Source organism: Anas acuta, chromosome 7 (genome assembly GCF_963932015.1).
Source record: "Anas acuta chromosome 7, bAnaAcu1.1, whole genome shotgun sequence".
Taxonomy (NCBI): Eukaryota; Metazoa; Chordata; class Aves; order Anseriformes; family Anatidae; genus Anas; species Anas acuta.
In genome coordinates this window covers 30,567,912-30,588,128 of record NC_088985.1, presented here as the reverse complement: position 1 = coordinate 30,588,128, position 20,217 = coordinate 30,567,912, and the positions used below count along the sequence as shown (strand labels likewise).

General features: G+C 34.5%; 1 protein-coding gene across 14 annotated transcripts in view; it reads right to left on the bottom strand.

The window, feature by feature from the left end:
• ATRNL1 (attractin like 1) overlaps window positions 1-20,217 on the bottom strand; it is a 487,687-nt gene that overhangs the window by 136,119 nt on the left and 331,351 nt on the right. For 8 of the 14 annotated variants that reach the window (XM_068688793.1, XM_068688795.1, XM_068688794.1 and 5 more), the window contains exon 27: window positions 19,950-20,036. The exons of 5 other annotated variants lie outside the window; for them this stretch is intronic. In XM_068688793.1, the coding sequence (XP_068544894.1) occupies window positions 19,950-20,036 (87 nt within the window). The remainder of the gene's footprint in view (window positions 1-19,949; window positions 20,037-20,217) is intronic. One more of the 14 variants, XM_068688791.1, reaches the window with a different exon arrangement.

Here is a 20,217-nt window from a genome sequence, read left to right as displayed (position 1 = left end):
ACAACAGATTTAACAGATGTGAGATGTTGCACCTTTTAATGGTGGTTGCTCAAAAGTACTTGAACAATTAATTGATCACAAAGCTTTCCACTTTGGCTACAGAACTAAGAGAACATGGCAATTAACCATCTCTTACCTTTGAAAGAAACCAAGAAATCAAGACAGTTTACTTGGAGTTCAACTATCTGGAACAGGGAAGTATCAGTAAAAGGAAACTGCTGAGATAAGGAAGCCTGAAGTTTGCAATACCTTAATGGAGAATTATTTTAAGAGTTGAACTGTAACCTAGTGAGCTACAGCTATTGAAGGGACTAGAACCTGTCTAACCTCCTAAAATATTTAAACATCAAAATTTCAGAAATTTGGGCTTACGAGTACTAAATAACCTAATCATTCAATCTAAAATTCAGTTCTGGAATAAGATGTACAACGCTAATTGCAAGAAACCATCCTGGCAACATCTGTAGCACCAAACAAGTTGCTATTCTCATTATTTTGATAGTAATGGTGTGCACACTGCAGCTGCAGAAACAGAAATCAGAGTTTCTGGTAGCATTCCTGCGTGTAAATACTCTATGGATTAGAAAAAATACTGTAAAGGAGTTCACCTCACTGGTACCACACAGACATTCAATATAAAAATGACAGAGAATGTAAATCAAAGTGCTCTGGTATTTTGAGCTCCAGTCAGACTGTTTCAAGAGAGAGAAGTGAGACGATTTAGAGTTCATCAATTATATCATATCAAATTAGCCTCCATCACTAGCTTGGCTCGACAGCTTTCATCTATTCTAATTTACAACAGAGAGGACAGCCAAGTACAGGACTGTGGCAATGACACTGTCAAAGGGAAGCACAGCACTTCTTTCAAGAATGATATGCGTTTCCAGCAGCAGCTTCATCTGGGTCAAAATCTCCAGCCACGTTTAGTTTCCTTCATTTGGTTTGATCTGATAACCCTCATCCTGATTTAAAGAAGCAATGTGCTAAACATCTTTTTAGCAGTACTGCAGTCACCGCCTTCCCACAGGCACTGTTCTGTATCCCTCAACATTACACACTGATTTACCTTTGCAGTTAAATCCTTAAAATAGATGAGGCACTACTGGATTGCCATTGTAACTGTATGTGGTAAGGACATAGGTTAGCTATTTTAAAGGAAAATCACTATCAGTAAATTGTTAGAATTTGCCTTCCAACTGACAGACTTTAAATTTGAATTTGCCATGGTTATTTGAAGACACTGACAGTGCAGTAACTTAAATCACAGCAAAACATAGAAAAGCATTGAAGAACCTCACACAGATATCACTTTACAAAATATTTTAATATTAAGAATTCATCTCTATGGATGTCATAAGCACTGTGCATCATTTAAATTGCAGGCTAGAGGCTCAGATGGATTCACACGGAAAACAGGCCTTTTGCTGGCCCTCTACATAGTGGAGAACTCACACAAGAAGGATGAAATGCCATCCTTAATGTTTCTACTACAAGAAACACTAAGAAAGAATCCAAAAGAACAAAAAGACTGTTTTCTGCATAGCATCCAGTTTCCCTCATCTCCTTTTTTGCTTTTTTTTAATATTGACAGATGAAAATAGGCATTTAAAAATTTCCAAATTGCAATGATTATATCTGAACGAGCAGACTTCCAAAACTGCATTTCCATCCTCTTCCATCACAGTTTCTGCATTATGTGCATCTCTCTTGTACCTGCTTTCTTCTAATACAATTTCTTTCCAAATGAAATATTGCAAGCTTTATGCAAGTCAAGGTCATCTTTCCCTTTCCCATTCCTGTACTTTCTCCCCAAGCTTGACTTTACCGGCAAAGACTTCAAGCAGTGAACTACTAATAAGATGTCAATGGCAGTCTTAAAGTTGTTTTAATAATTGTATCAGATTAACATGCTTACAGAGAATTATCAGAGTTCCTGGCTGCCAATTTTTAAAGACTCTTGAGTGATTTCAAGACTGGTAAAGCTTAGAAACAGTATTGTCTTTTACCTGGAATCTTAGTTTGCTACTTCTTTTAATATGCCATCTTATACGGCCTGTATAAAGAAAAAATGAATATAACAAAACATACTCCTGACTTCACCCTTGCAAATCTGAAAACAGGACATTTTTTATTCTTCCAAAAAATGTACCTTCTGTATGGGAATCTTTTACCTGCATTAGAAAGCGCCATAAATTTTTCAAAAATGTGGACTTGTTTTCCATTATTTGTTCCAGCTGGAGACATATTGGTTTTAAATGCCAGGGAACCTGCTATGTGTTAATGGATTTTATATGGGCATCTGCTAAATGTTTTCAAGTTTACACCATTATAATGTATGAGACAGCTGGAATTTCATTAATTGAAATTTATTTACCAAGAAAAAAAACAACATCCTTAATTGGGAGACAAAAGAAAACATAGATATGATCTATGAGTCAAAGGTGCCATATATCTCAGTGGTTCTTTTCAATAGACCTGTATTTATCACAGTGCAGGCAAAGCAAGGACTCACCCTAGGGGCTTCTAAAACAAAGCATGACAACTATGATTTGGCTAATTAATTTTCCTAACTCATTTGGAGTTGAGGGAAGTATGCTAGAGTATAATGCTTAAATTTTCCAACATAAGGTGTTTTGGTTTTGTTTCTTATATGGAGCTGTAATAACCTAGTATATGTTGTGGTTGCTTGATTATGAACATAGAAAATGTTATTTTCACTCACATTAAATATTGTTATTTAAGTAGGAGTGTTTTATAAATACATATGAATTCAGGATAGCATTCACCTCTGCAGAGATACATTTACATTCTCTCTTGGGGATAATAAATGGGGACTAAAAAACTTTCTATCTTTGTATATATGAAAGGATCACTCACATTATATTTCACAGTTTCAATATGGCAAATGATAGGTAGCAGGTCACTCCTGCCCATGAAGCGGAGATCCGACTTTTCTTTGTGATGGTGAGCTGAGTGATCACAATTATGCATTGTATAAGAACACTGGAGGGGTGTAATCATCAGGAAGGATTCTCTGATCCTTCCCTGCCTCACAGACATAGAGGTGGAATACACAAGTCACTAAAGGTACTACAGAAAAATCTTCTGGATAATGTCTACTTTGCAGGATCCCTGCAAAGAAGAGCTCTTTTTCCAATGGTGTCCAGCATTTGTCAGTGCTCAGAACAAACTATTCAGACACAGAATTGAGTACTCTGCTCATAGGTAATATTGAATCACATAATACAGATTTTTAGCAGCTTCTCTACCACGAGGAAATCTTGCTTTGGTTGCACAGTACAACTATTCCTTATGCCACGACTATAGGAAGAGTGCAGTGTGGAATATTAATTTTGAAAGCCCAATCTGGAATCAGAGATCAGAAATCAATGCAGGCAGCTTGACATTATTGGATTATGGGTCTTAAAGACTAGCATCAGTTATGCTTTTTTATAGGCAACATTAATATTCTATCAGTAAAGAGTAATAGGAAAATCTTGGAGCAGAGACAGATTCCTTCATTATAGGCAGAGGAAGGCTGAATAGCCATACTCAGTGGATTATTGGGATCAGCAGTAGTAGACTAAGAATGTAGCCATAGGTTACTGTAGCTATATAATGTCCTTTATGGCCATTTTTGAGGGTCAGTCACAACACCTGGATAGGTAGCTCCAATGAGATCCTAAAAACAATATTGTTATATTTGGCAATTGATTACCTTTTTTTTTTTTTTCCCAACTTATAATTGTTCATAATGAAAAGAATGATATTATCCCCACAGTTTATTTCATTAACAAGCTATGAATATATAGCTGAAATATGAATTATGACGTATATAAGCACCCCAAAATGGCTATTTAACTTACTTTTGGCAATGTTCTAACACAAAAGGTGGGCAAACACAGCGTTAGCAAATTCAGTTTCATGTAGGCATACCCTTGTACCTCTAAACCATTTGTGGTAAAGCTACAGCTTTCTTAGAAAAGATAAACTAATAATACTGGAAAAGTATTAGAATATTTGCCTTGCTTTATAATTTTTCAGCATGTTGTTTCTCTTCCATTTCAATTTTAATGAATGAATCCTGTGATTTCAACAGTAAAGATTTGCTTGGAGTTATATTTCACTGGCCTTTACACTAACATGCATACACTCCTATCCTACAGGCAAACATCATTTCTGAATTTCTGTCTTTGATGGAGGGAAATTTTGACCTAATTCTCTGCAGCTTTAAAGGCAAAAGATGCCAATGATTTTTAAACATGACTTTTTAAATGCAAGTGCAGCAAAAGGTGCTCCAACAAAAATAAATAATAATGATGAATATAAATAAATAAATTGTTGCAGATTAACTTATTTTCTTTGAAAGTGAAACCACTCACATCTCATAAATGTAATCTTCCATTTACCATACCAACACTTTGGATACAGTCTGACTATATGAATTAAAACAACTTGAGATTATATCTGTTTTTCTGTATTATGTAAGATAGTACCAGACTCCTCATGCTTTTATCTGAGAAAGGCAAAAATTTCTAATATATACCTTAAAATGTATTCTCTTAAAATGTAGTCTCTCTTTCTATGCTGAAAACAAAATAGGTCCCACTGATCTGTTGAGTACCCAGTATTTCTGAAAATAAGTATATGTACGATCCAGCAGAGATTTAAAAATACAGCTTGACTTTAAAAAGTGATGGCTTTTTTTATTCCAAAAGCACAGAGTGCATGATTTAATGCTCAACTTGAAAATGAATGATGTTTATATCTGAATTAGTCTAGGGAAAAAATAAAATAAAATCATTGGAACTCACTGATGCAGGAGTAGAGCTTCAGATAATGCACTTCAGCTACTTAGTCCTCTCTTCATCTGTACTCAGTGAATCAAGGTTTACTGCAGCTATGACTGTCTTTTATTTTATTTTATTTTATTTTATTTTATTTTATTTTATTTTATTTTATTTTATTGTTTGTTTGTTTGTTTTTTTAATTCCCTGCATACTACCAGTTACAGATCAGGCCCTTCTTTAGTAATGTCCTACCCAGTTTTCAGAAAATGAAACCTGACACATATAATGTGAACTACACTGACAGTAAGAGTTTGTTTTACTCAGAATGACAAGGCCCAAGATATGCTAAACCAGGATCATATACACTAGAAATATGAAAAGTAGAAACAAGGAAGATGCTCAGTACAAGCTGTAAAAATATGTTTATTTTTCCAGATCTTTAATTCCTATGCCACCAGTGTAAGAAGAAATATAAGATGGCATTTTGCATTTTATCAATGAAATATAACCATTCTTTCTAGTGCTCAATTAATGATAAATTATGTTTTTTTCTAATAATTTTTCAGCTGTTTTTTTTTTTTTTTTTTTTTTTTTTTTTTCTCAGAGTATAAAATGGGTTGCTTCAAACACTGAGTTAAGTATTGAACATGTTTAATGTGATATTTTTTTTTCTAAGTCAAAGGCGTACATGGAATGAAGGCAAACAGCTTACTACTAAATGCCAACACATATTAGGTTTTCACTGGTGAGTGAACAGGGCATTGTAATGCAGCTGGAAATTCAGCTGAAGAATTATGTTGGCTACAGCCTGCTAGACAAGGGAAGATACCTGTAAGACAGTTTCCTCTTCTGGAAAAAGTGTCTAGCTACTCAGCAATACACAATGAGAGCAGAGATGGAGGAAAGCTAGAGTAAACCACATAACACGTTTCCATGTGGTGCATGACACTAGGTAGCAAAGTCCAATTTTCCAGACAACTAGTGTGTGATAGAAATGAATTCTTTCGGTTAGAGGTAATCGGTCACGTTTACTCTACAATGTACAGCGCTGTGGCATCTGAACCTGAGGAAGAGGCTGTGCCTGGATGGAACCCGGGTTTGAAGCTGGACGTGGAGAACAGAGAACTGCACTTCACGCTACTGGGAATTACAACTCTCAGAAGGTATTGCACCATTTCAGAGTCAATGCTCACCTGACCCAAAACAAAGTAATTCAACATCCCATTTGCTCATTAGAAATTTTTTCCTAAAATATCTCTCTTCTCATACAAAGTTGACATTTAGATTAGGTGATTTTTTTTTGAAAAGGAAAATATTCTCCACTGCTTAGCCCCTGTAGCAAACAATAAGAAACATTTAGCACAGGGAACACTGCCATCACACCTAGGATTTTATATGCTCTGTTCATATTTCAGAGTCATTCAAATACGCTTCTAATCCTAACATACAGCATGACGTGTGCTATAAAATAAACAATACTGAACTGTTTGGAATGAGACATAGCTAAGAGGATAGACTACTGAATTTTATCTACGATTTTTTGCTAGTCTTGTACTTCCAGACAATGTTTTGGCCCTTCTTCATACAAACTGCAGATCAGCAGCTGTGATTCAGCTGCACAAGCAGCTCTCATATTTTCGTCTCCTGGGGCACTTCTTCTCCAGAAGCAAACTCATTTCATGTCACCTCAGCTGCCACTGGCAAACTTGCTTCAGTGCAGAAGAATCACGCTGTGATGTGATGAGATCTAGCACTCCCTGAGCACGTCATTTATTATTGTGATGAAGCAACAACAGTGGCTGGACTCACAGTTAACTCTATGTGAAAAGGACATCTAAAGCCACTTCACCTGGACATAAATTACATTCACCTTTCAAAAACGAAACCTTTATGCAAAATCTTTCTGTGTGCTATACACTCTGTTGTGTCAGCTGCATTTTTCAAAGTACTTTTATTTGTTTAAAAGAAAAGCCATCAGCAATGGTACAGTATATATAAACAGATGAATCCACAATGTTGTTTTTTAATGTTTACAATACCGCTTCTAATGAATGATCCAATTTTTAGCTTTAACAAATCAACTTGCATGCCAAGTTGACAAAAACACCTCAAACAACTGGTCATTACTTGTGGACATATCACCATTTCTGCATTTCTGTTAAAAACATACGAAGCTTTGATGCAAAAGTTCAAAAGTTTGCAGATGTGAACCACATATAGGGTACTTAAAAGTCTCCTGCCCTTGTTTTTGAAGACCTCCTTTTTTTTTTTTTTTTTTTTTGTCTTTACTTGATACAGGAGGTAGTTGTGTGCTGCAACTCTGAAACAGCTAGTGCATAATACAGAGCCTGGCTGCTATGTTTCTTAATGCCAAATGACATGGAACATTATTTGTGACATCAGGAAAAGCTGAAAGTATGCCCTGAGGCAAAACATCGTGAATCATAATTATTCAATTATGATGTTTAAGATCACCCACTGTTGTCAGAGCACTGTAAAAACGAGGTGTAATGAAGAGGGTTAGGCCAGGTCTGACATTTCACCCTTGCCTCTGATCATGTTGACTTTGGGGATTTAAGTCAGTTCTGTTGTATAGTTCCTTGTGGCTTGTTATTATTTCCATTTTAACATTAAAACAGAAAATACCTGAGTATGTTATGTGATTATTTCATTCTGCATTAAAAAAAAAAAAAAAAAAAAAATCATTAACTGTCCAAAAGAAACAAATACACAGTTAAAATACTTAGAGATATTTAAGATCAAGGGAGGTAGAGAAATAGAAGAATTAGGCACTTATTATTGTTGCCAGAAAACCCAACACATAATGATTTATACAAGGCTGCCCATTTCCTTATTATGAAGTTACTGGGGAGTGCTACCAAGAAAGAGGTTATAACCACATGACTTTTGTGCAAAAGAAATGCAATTATTAATAATAATAATAATAAAGTGAATGAAAAATGTTTACTAGATTCTTTCTCAGCTGTCCAGCTCTCTTGTAGCTGTTCAAAAATGTGTTCATATTGTATGTAATGGAATTCATACAGGGTGATAAGGCTTTCAGATCATCACCCTTATAAAATAAATGTGAGTGGGCAGTTTGCCCAGATGAGGCTGGGGCCAGGGCCCTGTTCCGCAGCGCTGGGTGCAGGGCTGTGAGCTCTGACAGGGCAGAAGCCATCCAGCTTTACCCTCAGACAGCTGTGCTGTCCCTTCCTCCTTACATTTCATGTGAATAAATTTTCTGCTGGGAGGCCCTTTCCCTTCCCCTCTCTCTGCCACTCTCTTCTAGTTTTGCTTTTCCCTTCAGAAGCAGCACAGCCTGCTCAGGGCAAGCTTTCTTTGCCCTGTTTCCTCCAGTTTGTCACGTTTTGGTAGCCAAGGATGGGCATGAGAGATGTCCTTCTCTGCACTCCTTCACACCTCTTCCTTCCTCCCTAATGGGCAAAATGCAGAGGCAGAAGAGAAACAACGAGCTGTGCAGGGTGGGGACTGGAAAGCTATTTGGGCTGTATTTGGTTGGTTCATCAGCTCTTCCTTCTCTTTAGGAATAGGAACAGAAAGAATAGCATCCTATGGCTGAACCTACTTGGGAACTACCTGTTGGACTGTGCTAGCAGTACACTCAGAAAGACAAACGAAAAAACATATGAGATTTAGTGGGCAATATAAAAACAGTTGGACTAGCAAGAGAAAAGCTAAAATTTACTGATCCTCTCCTCTCCTACTGTGAGGAAAAAAAAAAAAAAAAAGAAACTCATAATAATCTTTTTCTCCTTGTGGACATTGCTCATATAGCAAATAAATACAGTGCAAATATACAGACAAGTTCTAGAATAAGAAGCTCTTCCCAGGACTCACACATGGGGCATACCACAGCAGTAAATATTGCTCGGTACTTACAGACATACAGACACATGGAGCAAAAACTCTCCCAAGAAAATAACATTTTAGATAATTTATTCTTCTTAGCCGTAGAGCAAAAATTATGTGGATTTTAATAGAATGCTGAGAGAAATTAAAACTACAATAAATATTGTAGTACAGGTAGAAATCTCTTATTAAAATAGCACATAAAAAGTGAAGCCAAAAAGGGTGTAAAGCAATCTAGCTGAAGAACAAAGATTTCAGGTATTAATTTATTACTACAGATATGAGCCAGCAGCTAGCACAAGCACAGAACTCTTCCCATGCAAATACATAAGACAAGGTAGTCCTTTTTTCCCTGGAAGTGTTCAACAGAAGACAAATATAATACATGCGACGAATAAAAAAAATCTACTCGCCAGTTTTTACACTGTACCATTTTTTTAAAAATGCAATCATTTATAATCTAGCCCTTACTTATGATGCAGAGAAGCCAACTGGAACGTGTTCTTAAACGTGACATGATACTTGCCTCTGACATTATCCTGTGAAACATTTATTTGGGGTCCGTGGCTTTTCATAACAGCTCAGCATACTGCTGCTATTCTCCAATTTATTTTTCAAGTTTTTGATCTGCCTGCTGATTATATCAGAGCCAGTGGTTTGGAATCCTAGTTTTTCCATTCTGTATCCTACCATCAGCAAATTTCTTAAAGGAGATCATCCACCAGGATGATCCCACTTTCTAACACTATCCTACAGATTTTTAGCAAGCCCAAAGCTGCTGCAGTAACAAAACAAATGAAGGTTATTACATCAGAACTTTCTGCTTCCAGGGATGGAGAAGCGGCTTTGCTTTTATATGCAAGCAAGAAACAAGAATCTTCTAATTTCCACCAACTCTTTTAGTCACAGAAGTAAAAACAGTGAATGTATGCTTATCGAAGACTGCTACATAGAGTAGTGCTAGGCAAAAGTGATACAATCAAATTGAATGCTTTTTTATTTTGGCATATGTTTTGCCTTTTTTTTTTTTTTTTCCTTTAAAACCCTGACTTGGAGAAAAAGATTATCTGCCTTTACTTTGGGAATGTGGATGAACTCTATCATGAGGAAGGTGTGAGTGATGGCCCCTGCATTAAAGAGGAGTAAGCTGAAGAGAAGGTGGAAATGCTGGCATTTGATTCACATCTTCCTGTTGTGTAAAGAACTTAAATGGCAGTAACTTGGGCAGTGTGTCCCTATACCATACATTTTGTGGGGCAATCAGTGTTTATACAGAAAGATTTGCAGACTCTCCTGAGAAATTTGTGTAAAACAGAGAAAGTTGGAAGAAAACAGAACAATAAAGGACAAATAACTATCCACAAAGGCCTTCCTCATTCAAACCTTTATAAATAAAAAAATAGTCATGTAAATATGTGTAAAGCTAGCATAAAAAACATTATCAGAGTCTCTTTATTTTGAAAAGCTAGAGTACTAATACAGTGGCAGGCATCAGAAAAAGAAGCAAATGAGGACTCCAATAACAGGTCAATATTTTTTATTCTGTGGCCAGCCAAATGACTAATTTTTTTGTTGATCTCCACTGTATATAATCATTTGTTCTCTTTCATTAGCTTTGAACAGCTATGGGAGACAATGTGTACAGGCAAATTTCAAGAAAGAGAAATGCAATACTTCCAATAAAATGAAAGTAACTATCATTTCACCTAGCTCTTCTGTTAATGAAGGCAAAGCCCCTTGTCATGGATGTTGACTGCATATAATCTGCTCACTTTAAAGTTAAAGTTAATTGTATTATTATTTTTTTATAAATAGTATATTGCTCAAAAGCCATGAGCCAGGACTTCTCTGTATTAACTGCTGTGAAAACAAAGGAAAAAGGGGGTCTACGGTCCAAAGGGTTTATATTATAATTTGTTAATTTTCAATGAAGAGTGAAAGATAATCTGAATGAGGCGTTCAGGCATTCAAAAACAGAATGCAGCTCCTATTACAATTCTGCATTTAGAGAACACAATTACCAGATACACTGAACACTGCTATAAACTGGCAGTAAGGAGGAAAAAATCCTCTTTAGGTATAAATGCATGAAATATTACTACATCAATGGAACCATGTCTATTTACAAGAGAATTTCGATCCACTGTCAAAAAAAGAAAAGGTAGAAGCAGGAAAAAAATACACCCAAACAAAGAAAACAGACACATACAAAGAACAGACTGTAAACTACCAATATCCATAAAAAGAATGTTTTTTTCCTATAACTGCAAAGCTATCTTTACTTCAAAATAAAGTAGAAGTAGTAATGATAATTATGGCTTGATTGCTAGTTTCTGGACCCACAGTCACACTGGAGGTTCAGAGTTGGTAAAACTGAAACCTAGTGGTGCTTACTGTACTTTTCCTTTTCTGCAGTGAACATCGAAAACATTAAGAAAAACCCGTTCAGAAGTAAGAAATTAAAAGATTTTTTTTTCACTGTGAAACTAAGGAAACACAAGTGAAGGTATTTGAATCGTATAAACTAATAAAATACATTCTCCACATAGAGTATATGCACATGTATGTAGAAAGATTTGGAAAACATGGAAATGCCTTAAGGTGCAAATCAGATCACAATTTAAGAATAGAAATACTGACTCTTGCCCCCCATCTCTCCCAAGATCTTTGTCCATAAAAGCACATCTTGAAATTCAAAACACAATAATTTATCCCTGTATCAGTATTTTCCTCAATTACTAAGAAAATATTCAGGTAAAATACTTTGTCACGAGCTGCCTTTCATGACCTGCTACATTTCTTGAAAACAATAACACAAGGTAGATTCATTTTACATTAAAACTTAGCATTGGATAGTTCCCATAAAACAGTTACAGCTGTTGTAAGCTAAGGAAGTACTCATCACTATTTAATTTGAATAGTAGACTTGAAGTCTCTTAGAAGTCAATAATCAGATTCCTAAATGAATAACTGTCTCAGGAATCACAACCAGTACACAAACCTCGAAACTAGCGAGACTGTAAACATTTTAAAATCTGATAAAATATTTTTGAAACAGACTCTGAATTTAAAAAGTAAATCCACTATTAAATGAAAATATTGTGGACATGTTTCTGCTCCCTCATGGTAAATGCCAATACTTCTTTAAGCTTACTAACATATATTGTCAAGCTGAGCCATAAGAGGTAATCAGTTGCTTATGTGGTCAATATTCCCATTAAGCAATTTTCACCGTGCAAAACAGGAATATGTTGTATTATTTTCAATAATCATAAAATTAATAGAAATTTTAAAAACCAGGAAAGACAGAATTAAATTTAGAACAAAAAATGTGATTATTGTAATAATACAGAAACTATTCTTTCAGCATATGCATAGAAGTTTTAAAATTCATCTTTAAAATTACTTTTAAATCTAATAATAATCTAATAAAAAAAAAACCTAATAATCTAATATATGTAAGTGAAAATGAACGTGTGCTATGATAATGCCACCATTGGGTGATATCATCTGAGTCTATTATTCAGCAGAGCAGAGAAATACTAAGAAATAATTGGTGCAAAACCTCTCATTTTAATTGCTCTGCGCAGACCTGGAAAACAAGTTTGATGCCTCTAATATCAAGGAACATATCCAATTCTGAAAATGAGACAAAATGGATCAGGCTGGTCATAAAGAAATTATAAGCACTGAGCCAGGATATGCCAGACCACCTTCAAAACAAAAGGGAACAATTTTACTTCACAAAATGGCAACAAAAGAAACAGCTCACATAGGCTTGTTCAGTATCAAAAGGATTTTTTGACTCAGGAGCTGGATAGAGGAAAGTTGTTCAAAGACAGAATTCAAAGCTGGAATAAGTCAAGACAGCCATGAGGTCTGGGAGAAGCAACTGGTGGTGAGGAATACCATAAGAAACAGGAGGATTTTTATCTTAGAAAATTATAAGTATTCTGGCTTCTTCTAAACCACAGGAATGATTTTGGATAGCTAAATGCATTGCTATACATCCTTCCTAGTTCTTTGCCATATTTTCCCCCGTTTCCAATCAAATGTCCACCTTACATAATTGGCTACAGCTAGAAGATGCAAAGTCTATATACATACATGTATATACAGGCTTTTCTTAAAAACATCTTGTGAACTTTACATGACACATTTTAAGTGTATACATACATAGTCCAGGCTATGGACAAATCTCTTCTCTTCAGCTGTACTTTCTGGAGATAACATTACTCCCCACTTCTCCCAGGATCAGACTGATTTAAAAATACGCAACAACCTCACTTCAAAGTGCTCAGGTCTAAAGTTCTTTTTATTGGTTCTATCAAACTTCTCATAAAAAGTCTAGTCTGGGAAAAAAGTACTTGGCCAATTTTCAGAAGCTTAGTATCTCTGGGGTAATAAAGAGATATTTAAGTCAATCAGCTTTATAATGGAGAACTAGCATCAATGAGAACTTTCAAGAGTGACTCTTGTCTCTTCATTATAAATACCAGATCTGTCTAGAGACATAATTTTATTTCATTATATGCTGTTTGCCATGTCAGAATAAAAGTGCTAGCTGCAAAATAGTAAATCTGGGCCTGAGTGGTTAATAAATATGTTTCACTGTATGAGTAGCATTGTTGCAATTGTTCTTTAATCTCAGAGTGCATGTTGTGTGAAAGCTTGTTTTGTGTGTCTAGAACCACTTGTACAAAATGCGGCATTTCAACTACCAAAGTTGATCATAAAGCAAAAGAGGAAAAAATAAAAAGATACATTATGCAGACAACCTTGAGGTTTCCTTTTCTTAATACAAAAGGCACCGGTTTACTCATTGATTGGATTCCTCAGCATAGCAAAAAGTTGATTTAAGAAACTTCATTTTGAACTGGTAACCATTTTACATTTTAAATGAAAGGACAGGTATTTTCTAAGCCTATTGGATAAAAAAATACCACTTTTATTACCTTGGAAAAATAAAGGGAAAAGTGGATCCTGCCAGGATGAATAAATTACACTGGTATGAGAGAAAAAAGGGCAGAACAATACAACTGACAGCAGATTAACATCTGGGGTTAACTGCCAAAAACAATGCAGTGCTTATTAGTACCCGAATGAAAAGCTTGGTCTTTGTCCTGAGCCACATTATTCATTTGCTTAAGCCAAACAGGCTCTTCATCAGCTTCTGTCTTGCCTTATGTTCTCATTTCCCTGGAAATGTATGGTAATGAAGGTCCTTCTAACAGATGTTCCTTTAGACTCATTAACTTCTGAATCTTGTTCATTTTATCCACCAAAAGTTAGTTTATTAGAACAAACAACTGCAGGAAGATAGACCATCACAAAGAGCTATAGATCATGATATTTAACTCCAGATATTGACACTGAGTGAATGCATGCAGATGCCAATAATTATGAAGTATGATGCTTAGAGATTGTCTTAAGTGATCAGGGAGTTCCCCATGTCTCAAGAGAAAAAGATGTCCAGTGTTACTTCAGGCAAAACAGCATAAATGGTTGCTTAGCACAGATTCACATAGCAACTGTCCTGGTTACTTGCAACAACTAAAGACACAAAGCACTTTGATCTTACTTGCCTGAGGGAGAGTTATTTAGTGAGCTAAAATAACTATAGGACTATATAAATAGTACTATCACAACTAACTTCGAGGAAAATATTAAAGTATTGACGATTTCATGAAAAATGCATTAAATAAAGCCCTAAGAAGAAAGAAACAACTGTGCACAGGATCTACATTATGACACACAGAACATGACAAATGGCAGACTTTATTTATTATAGATAAGATTAGTTTAATGTATCCCTTCACCTCTGTTGAAGAACAATTTTGATTTCGTTGTTGAATTACGATATGAAAATCTGATCATGAGGGACTGAACACTTCATTTTAAGAATAACATCCCTGTAAAGGTATGCAACTATTCTTCATTAGTATGTACAGACTCTAAACAGTTTGGGGTCAATAAATATCCTGACAGTTTTATATATTTTAATATAATATATGAGCTTTAAGAAAATGTAAAATGTCTTCCCTCACATAAGGACTCTTAAAATGACATTTGTACTCCTATTAAATCTCAGATTAACAAAAATTTACATGATTTTATGTGAAGACTGACAGCAATGTGAAGCCAGTATCTACCAAAAAAAAAAAAGATAAAAAGATATTTTTGTATACAAAGCTATGTAGTATATTTCTAAAAGTCATTACTCAATTTATCTGTTGAGTCACTACTCAGTTTAAAAATGCAACATTCCAACAGGCAAAATTCAGCAGCAGATTTGTAACTTGTTTCAGCTCTTCTAGTTAAAACCAACACTAGTCTCCATTTAGACACTAGTTCTAAAAGTACATGCTAACAAGTAATTCTTGGGACTGCTTAATGTGAGACACAGATAAGACAGAAAGCCAGTGTCAAGACATATAAACCAGAAATAATCTCTGGTGAAACTTTTCCATGTAACTTATGAATTGACTGTCACTGAGGTTTTACTTGGAAATAAAAAATGAAAGCAAAAAAAAACATCAAACAAAAAACAAACAAACAAAAAAACTTTCAACATATATCTCTACTAATGTCTCTTTCTACCATGAGATTTTTTTTCGTATCCCATCTGGAATATCCTCCAGCTGTGTGTACCTACTGACACACCAAGGAAACCAAGCCAGAAAACCAGGTACAGTATGCACTCCCACACACCAGGGGGACAGCAGACTATTATATTTCTTTCAGAAACAAATAGAAGTCTGTTGAAACAAAACCCAATTTTATACATATTTGACAATCATGAGTAAAGGTGAAAAATATTATGTACGCAAATGCTTGTGACGCATTGTGTAGTCATGTAATGATTTCTGTATGCTTTTGTCTTACAAAACAATCAGTTTCTGGTTCCACTCATACATTTACATGAGCTAAGCATTCTTAGCCTGAATAAGGCTGCATTATCTTCCGTTGCTAAGAATCACATGCAGTACCATTTCTCACTTGAATGAAGTCGAAGGAGATTGTGGGCCACTTTCTTTCTTTTGAAATAAACACACTGATTGTACAAAAATCCAAAATATTTTACTGTCTCAGTTCATCATCTGATAACAGGTAAGATCAGCTGGTAGAGTTAAGACAAGCAAACCAAATGACTATTGTGTCCTAGGGCCAGCTCATATGCTCTCAAGAGATCAAGCTCATGGAACTACAAAAATATTATGCCTGCCAGTGACACAGTTCTATGCAAACAGTGCCAGGAAGAAAGACTGAAATAAACCAGTCTACCGCCACTCCTGGAAAACATTTGCATTCGCAAATGTGTATTTTGTTTTCAAACATAAGAATGACTTATTCCTAAGTATTTTGTCCCACCTTCTTTTCACTTAAAATGTAACAAACTTCTTAGTCAAGAACAAAATATTTCCTTGCTAAAAAGCACAAAATCAAATAGACCTCACTTTAAGGCCGTTCTCAAAATATTCACTTTATTTTTCTTAAATTAACATATAGTAACTACTTACAGTTATTTTTTCCTGGAATAACTGCAAACAATGATTTGCTTTTCTTTAGGAGTTGAAGAGTGTGTGAACAAGAAGCCAGAAAATCAAATCCTCTGTATTACATGGAAGTATGAGAATTAGTTAAGGTTATACACAATGAACATATTCACCAGTTCTATGTATACACTTGCTATAACTGATTTTCAAAGATATACTGCTGCTACAGTTACAGTCTGAAACTTCCATTCACTTCAACGTGCATTTTGGACATTCTACATTTTGCAATATTGAACACTCGTGTCCAGCATCCTACCCACATTTCACATCATAGTTGCAAAATAACTTGAAAAGACAAAGCCCTTTTCTATTTTATTGTTTCATTCTATTTTATTTTACTTTCGCGTTTCAAGAAATATAACTGGCTATCTTTACAGGTGAATACTCATACCCATACCATATTCCTAACCATATACAATACGATAAGCACACGTGATACCTCATCATACATGAGGAAAAGGCAGAAAAAAATGAAGTTGTATGAAGAAATGAAGTAAACGTGTTTAAATGTAATCACACTGAAAAACTACAAATTTAATCAAAATAATTGGGTTTTGTGATCCAATGACTACAGATGTTTTTCTTTGCAGTGTTTATGGACAATTGTTATAAGCTGAAGACTAATTAGCAACCCAAACATTTGGAAACTTTTTTTGTGAATAAAAACAAAGGACAAATGAATAAAAACATGCTAGGTGGACTGTGATTCTGAATATAAAAAGTCAACAAACTTAATCTCCCCTGGTGAGGCACTGTGCTGTAAGTGATAGCACCTGGCTAAGGGTAGCACCTTCAAGACCTACAAGCCCAGCTTCATTTCCTCAACTCTTTGCAGACACAGAACAAAAAAAATAGTCCTGTCTTAAGGAGCTTGCAATAGATGCATAAATCCAAGATAACAGGGAATACTGCATGGTCAGAAGTAGGTCATTAATGGTGGACAAATGTATGAATTGTCAGTTCGGCTGTGTCACCTCAATTAAGAGTCATTTAGGTAAAGTGGAGCTGAAAAAAAAAGCTGAAAAAAGAGCTAAAGTGTAGCTGAAAAAGTGGAGCTGTTTTTTGTTTGTTTGTTTGTTTGTTTTTCTAGATTATGTGCCAGTGATCAGTCTCCTGTCTTATTCAAGCACAGAACAGAAATTGTCCAGGAGGACAAACTATCACACAGCATGTGTACTGGTATACAAGATGGAGAAGAAAAACAGCTCTCCACATTTTTTCACTTTAGAATCATCTTTTTATGCTGTGTTTTGTAGAGGGCCAATGTGTGTGTTAAACTTCATTTTAATGGATAAATGTGTAATACAAGCCATCAGGCTGTTAGCTTCACTGCCTAAAAAAACAAAACATACGTCACTGATGGGTGGAAAAAAAATATAAGACTTCATTAAGAATCAGGCTGTGAAAAAATGACATAAATTTCCTTTTGTACAAATTGTCTTTTGTAGTGGTAGGTATTGTGTTTGGCAAAATTCCATACCATTTGCCCTTCTGCATACTTTCTTTTTTCTAGTTGCATAATGTTCAAATAAAATTATATATTCTAGTTTCTAAAACAAGATGCCAGAGATTTTCTCAACTAGTTCATTAAGCTGGAAACCTTGCAGAAAAGTTTCTCTAATGCATGATTTAAATGAGAGTTATTTTAATGACAAAAGCAACCTTACATATCAGATCAGATATTTTAATGATTGCTATGCCAAGGGAGAAATAATTTCAAGTTAAAGTTTTTTACTATCTATTCATTAGATAAATGATTTGTATTGTATTGAAGGAAAACAAACAAAATCAAAACAACAACAAAAATACTTTTACAGTGATTCATGTTTTCTTAATGTTAAAAACTGGATGATAATCAGTTGTGGCAGTAATAGGTTTAAAATCTGCCTAGTACTTCGTTTTGTTTAGCTCTAATGACAGCTAAACTTTGATCCCCACATGTCATGGGGGCTTTATAGATGGCCATTAAAAGACACACCAGCTCTCAGATTAGCTATATAAGAATTCTAGGCATCTAATTCAGCAAATTAGGATTGTACTGTTAAGAGTAGGTACATTATTTGTGAAGTCATGCCTAATTTAGGCATAAGACAAGGCAGTATTGATGGTACTCTGAGATAATTGTGTTCAGTACTAAAGAGTATAAGAATAAAACAGACAAAAAATTGTTTTTGTAATTAAAACAAATATAACTAAATGTATTTCAGGAAATATATTATCTCATAATATGCCATAGCAGCAAGTAGCAAATTATGTGATGTGTTACATATGCAGTGCTACCAAGACATTTTATCAAAAAATATTTTTACATTTACAAGATAATTTACAAAATTAAACATTAAAAGAAACATTAAAAATCACACATACTTCAAAATCAAGTTTAATAATTTTATGAAGTTAACCTTTTGTAAATTTTTAGTTGGCTGAAACTAATTGTTGACTAATTTAAAGGGAAACGTTAATGACATTGTTCAAACAAGGTGGCTGAACAGAAAGAGTAGTGCAGAAAATTAGGTTACTTAAAATGAAAGATTTCAATATACAAGTATACACGAAGAAAATTCCATTACCTCCCAAGACAGCATTTGTGATGTACTTTGCTGCCTGACCTGATAAATCTGTGCTGTGTCAGTTTTCACTCAACAGTTCCTATTTGACTACACTAAATTAAATTTCATGGTGATAATGCACTCACCAATCTTCTCACCATTATTTTGCATATCTTAAAGCTGAATGTTTTATCACAGTGAGAGCAAACAATTATTTTCCCATGCTTCCACCTCTGTTTTGTTTACACTCTTTATAGTGCCTATCCCTTCCAACATACAGTGTGGACTGGAGCAAAACCAGATCTTCCCCTTTTCTGACAAATTCTATGAGCTGAAAACTCTATGACCCTACAACAAAATAAAGGCATTGCTGAATATCTACTTCAAATGTTTCTTCATATTTTAAACCAAGAAGGTAAGAATTAGGTGGTAGCTGCTAAAATAAACAGGTCAGCTACTATATTGCTGCTTTGTTGTTGCTATGTGCCACATGTATGCATGATACATGGATGTAAACTGGGGTTTAGAGGTACTGTGATTAAAGTGATTATTTTTCATCAGTAAAGAACTTGAATTCCTCTATGCATGTTTAAGTTATATGCATTCCTAACCTGAAACTTAATGTTCTGTGTTTAATATCTTCTTTGACCTGTCTTGAACTGGGATCTGTACATAAAATAAAATAAAATAAAATAAAATAAAATAAAATAAAATAAAATAAAATAAAATAAAATAAAATAAAATAAAATAAAATAAAATAAAATAAAATAAAATAAAATAAAATAAAATAAAATAAAATAAAATAAAATAAAATAAAAATAACTATGTCCTTTTGTATCATGGCAACCAGCTATCAGCAGCTGGCAGATCATGGAAACTAATAGTACTACAAGACACTAACTGGAGAAAAAAATTAATATATATATATGTGTGTACATATATATATATATATATGTCAACATAATACCATCTGGTAATTTGCTCTCATTGCTGTCATTGTAAAGTAATCTGAATCATTTGGCCATAACAATATGAACACATTTGACCCTGGTGCTACTGAAGCATATATAGAGATATTTTGTTGATTCAAACAGAATAAGCTCTGAAAAAAGGCTGTGATTTCCAGTTGGAAATCTCTCTAACTTTAGAGAATACCTACAAGTGATAAAACACATTACCTGTATAGTTTTTGGATGCTCTGCACTTTCTGAGCAGTGTTGACTAGAACTACAGAATGTAAATCTGGATGCCTCCCAGCTATTCTGCTGCCAGGATAAAAGAAAAAAAAAAAAAAAAAAAAACATAAATCTTATTTTTTTTTTTAAATGTTGCAGTAAAATATGAGATAAATACAATGCTTCAGGAAAAAACAAAATTCAAAAAGAAATCCACAACCATCACTTCAGTTACAAACTTTTTTCCTCAGGGGATACACACAAAATACTT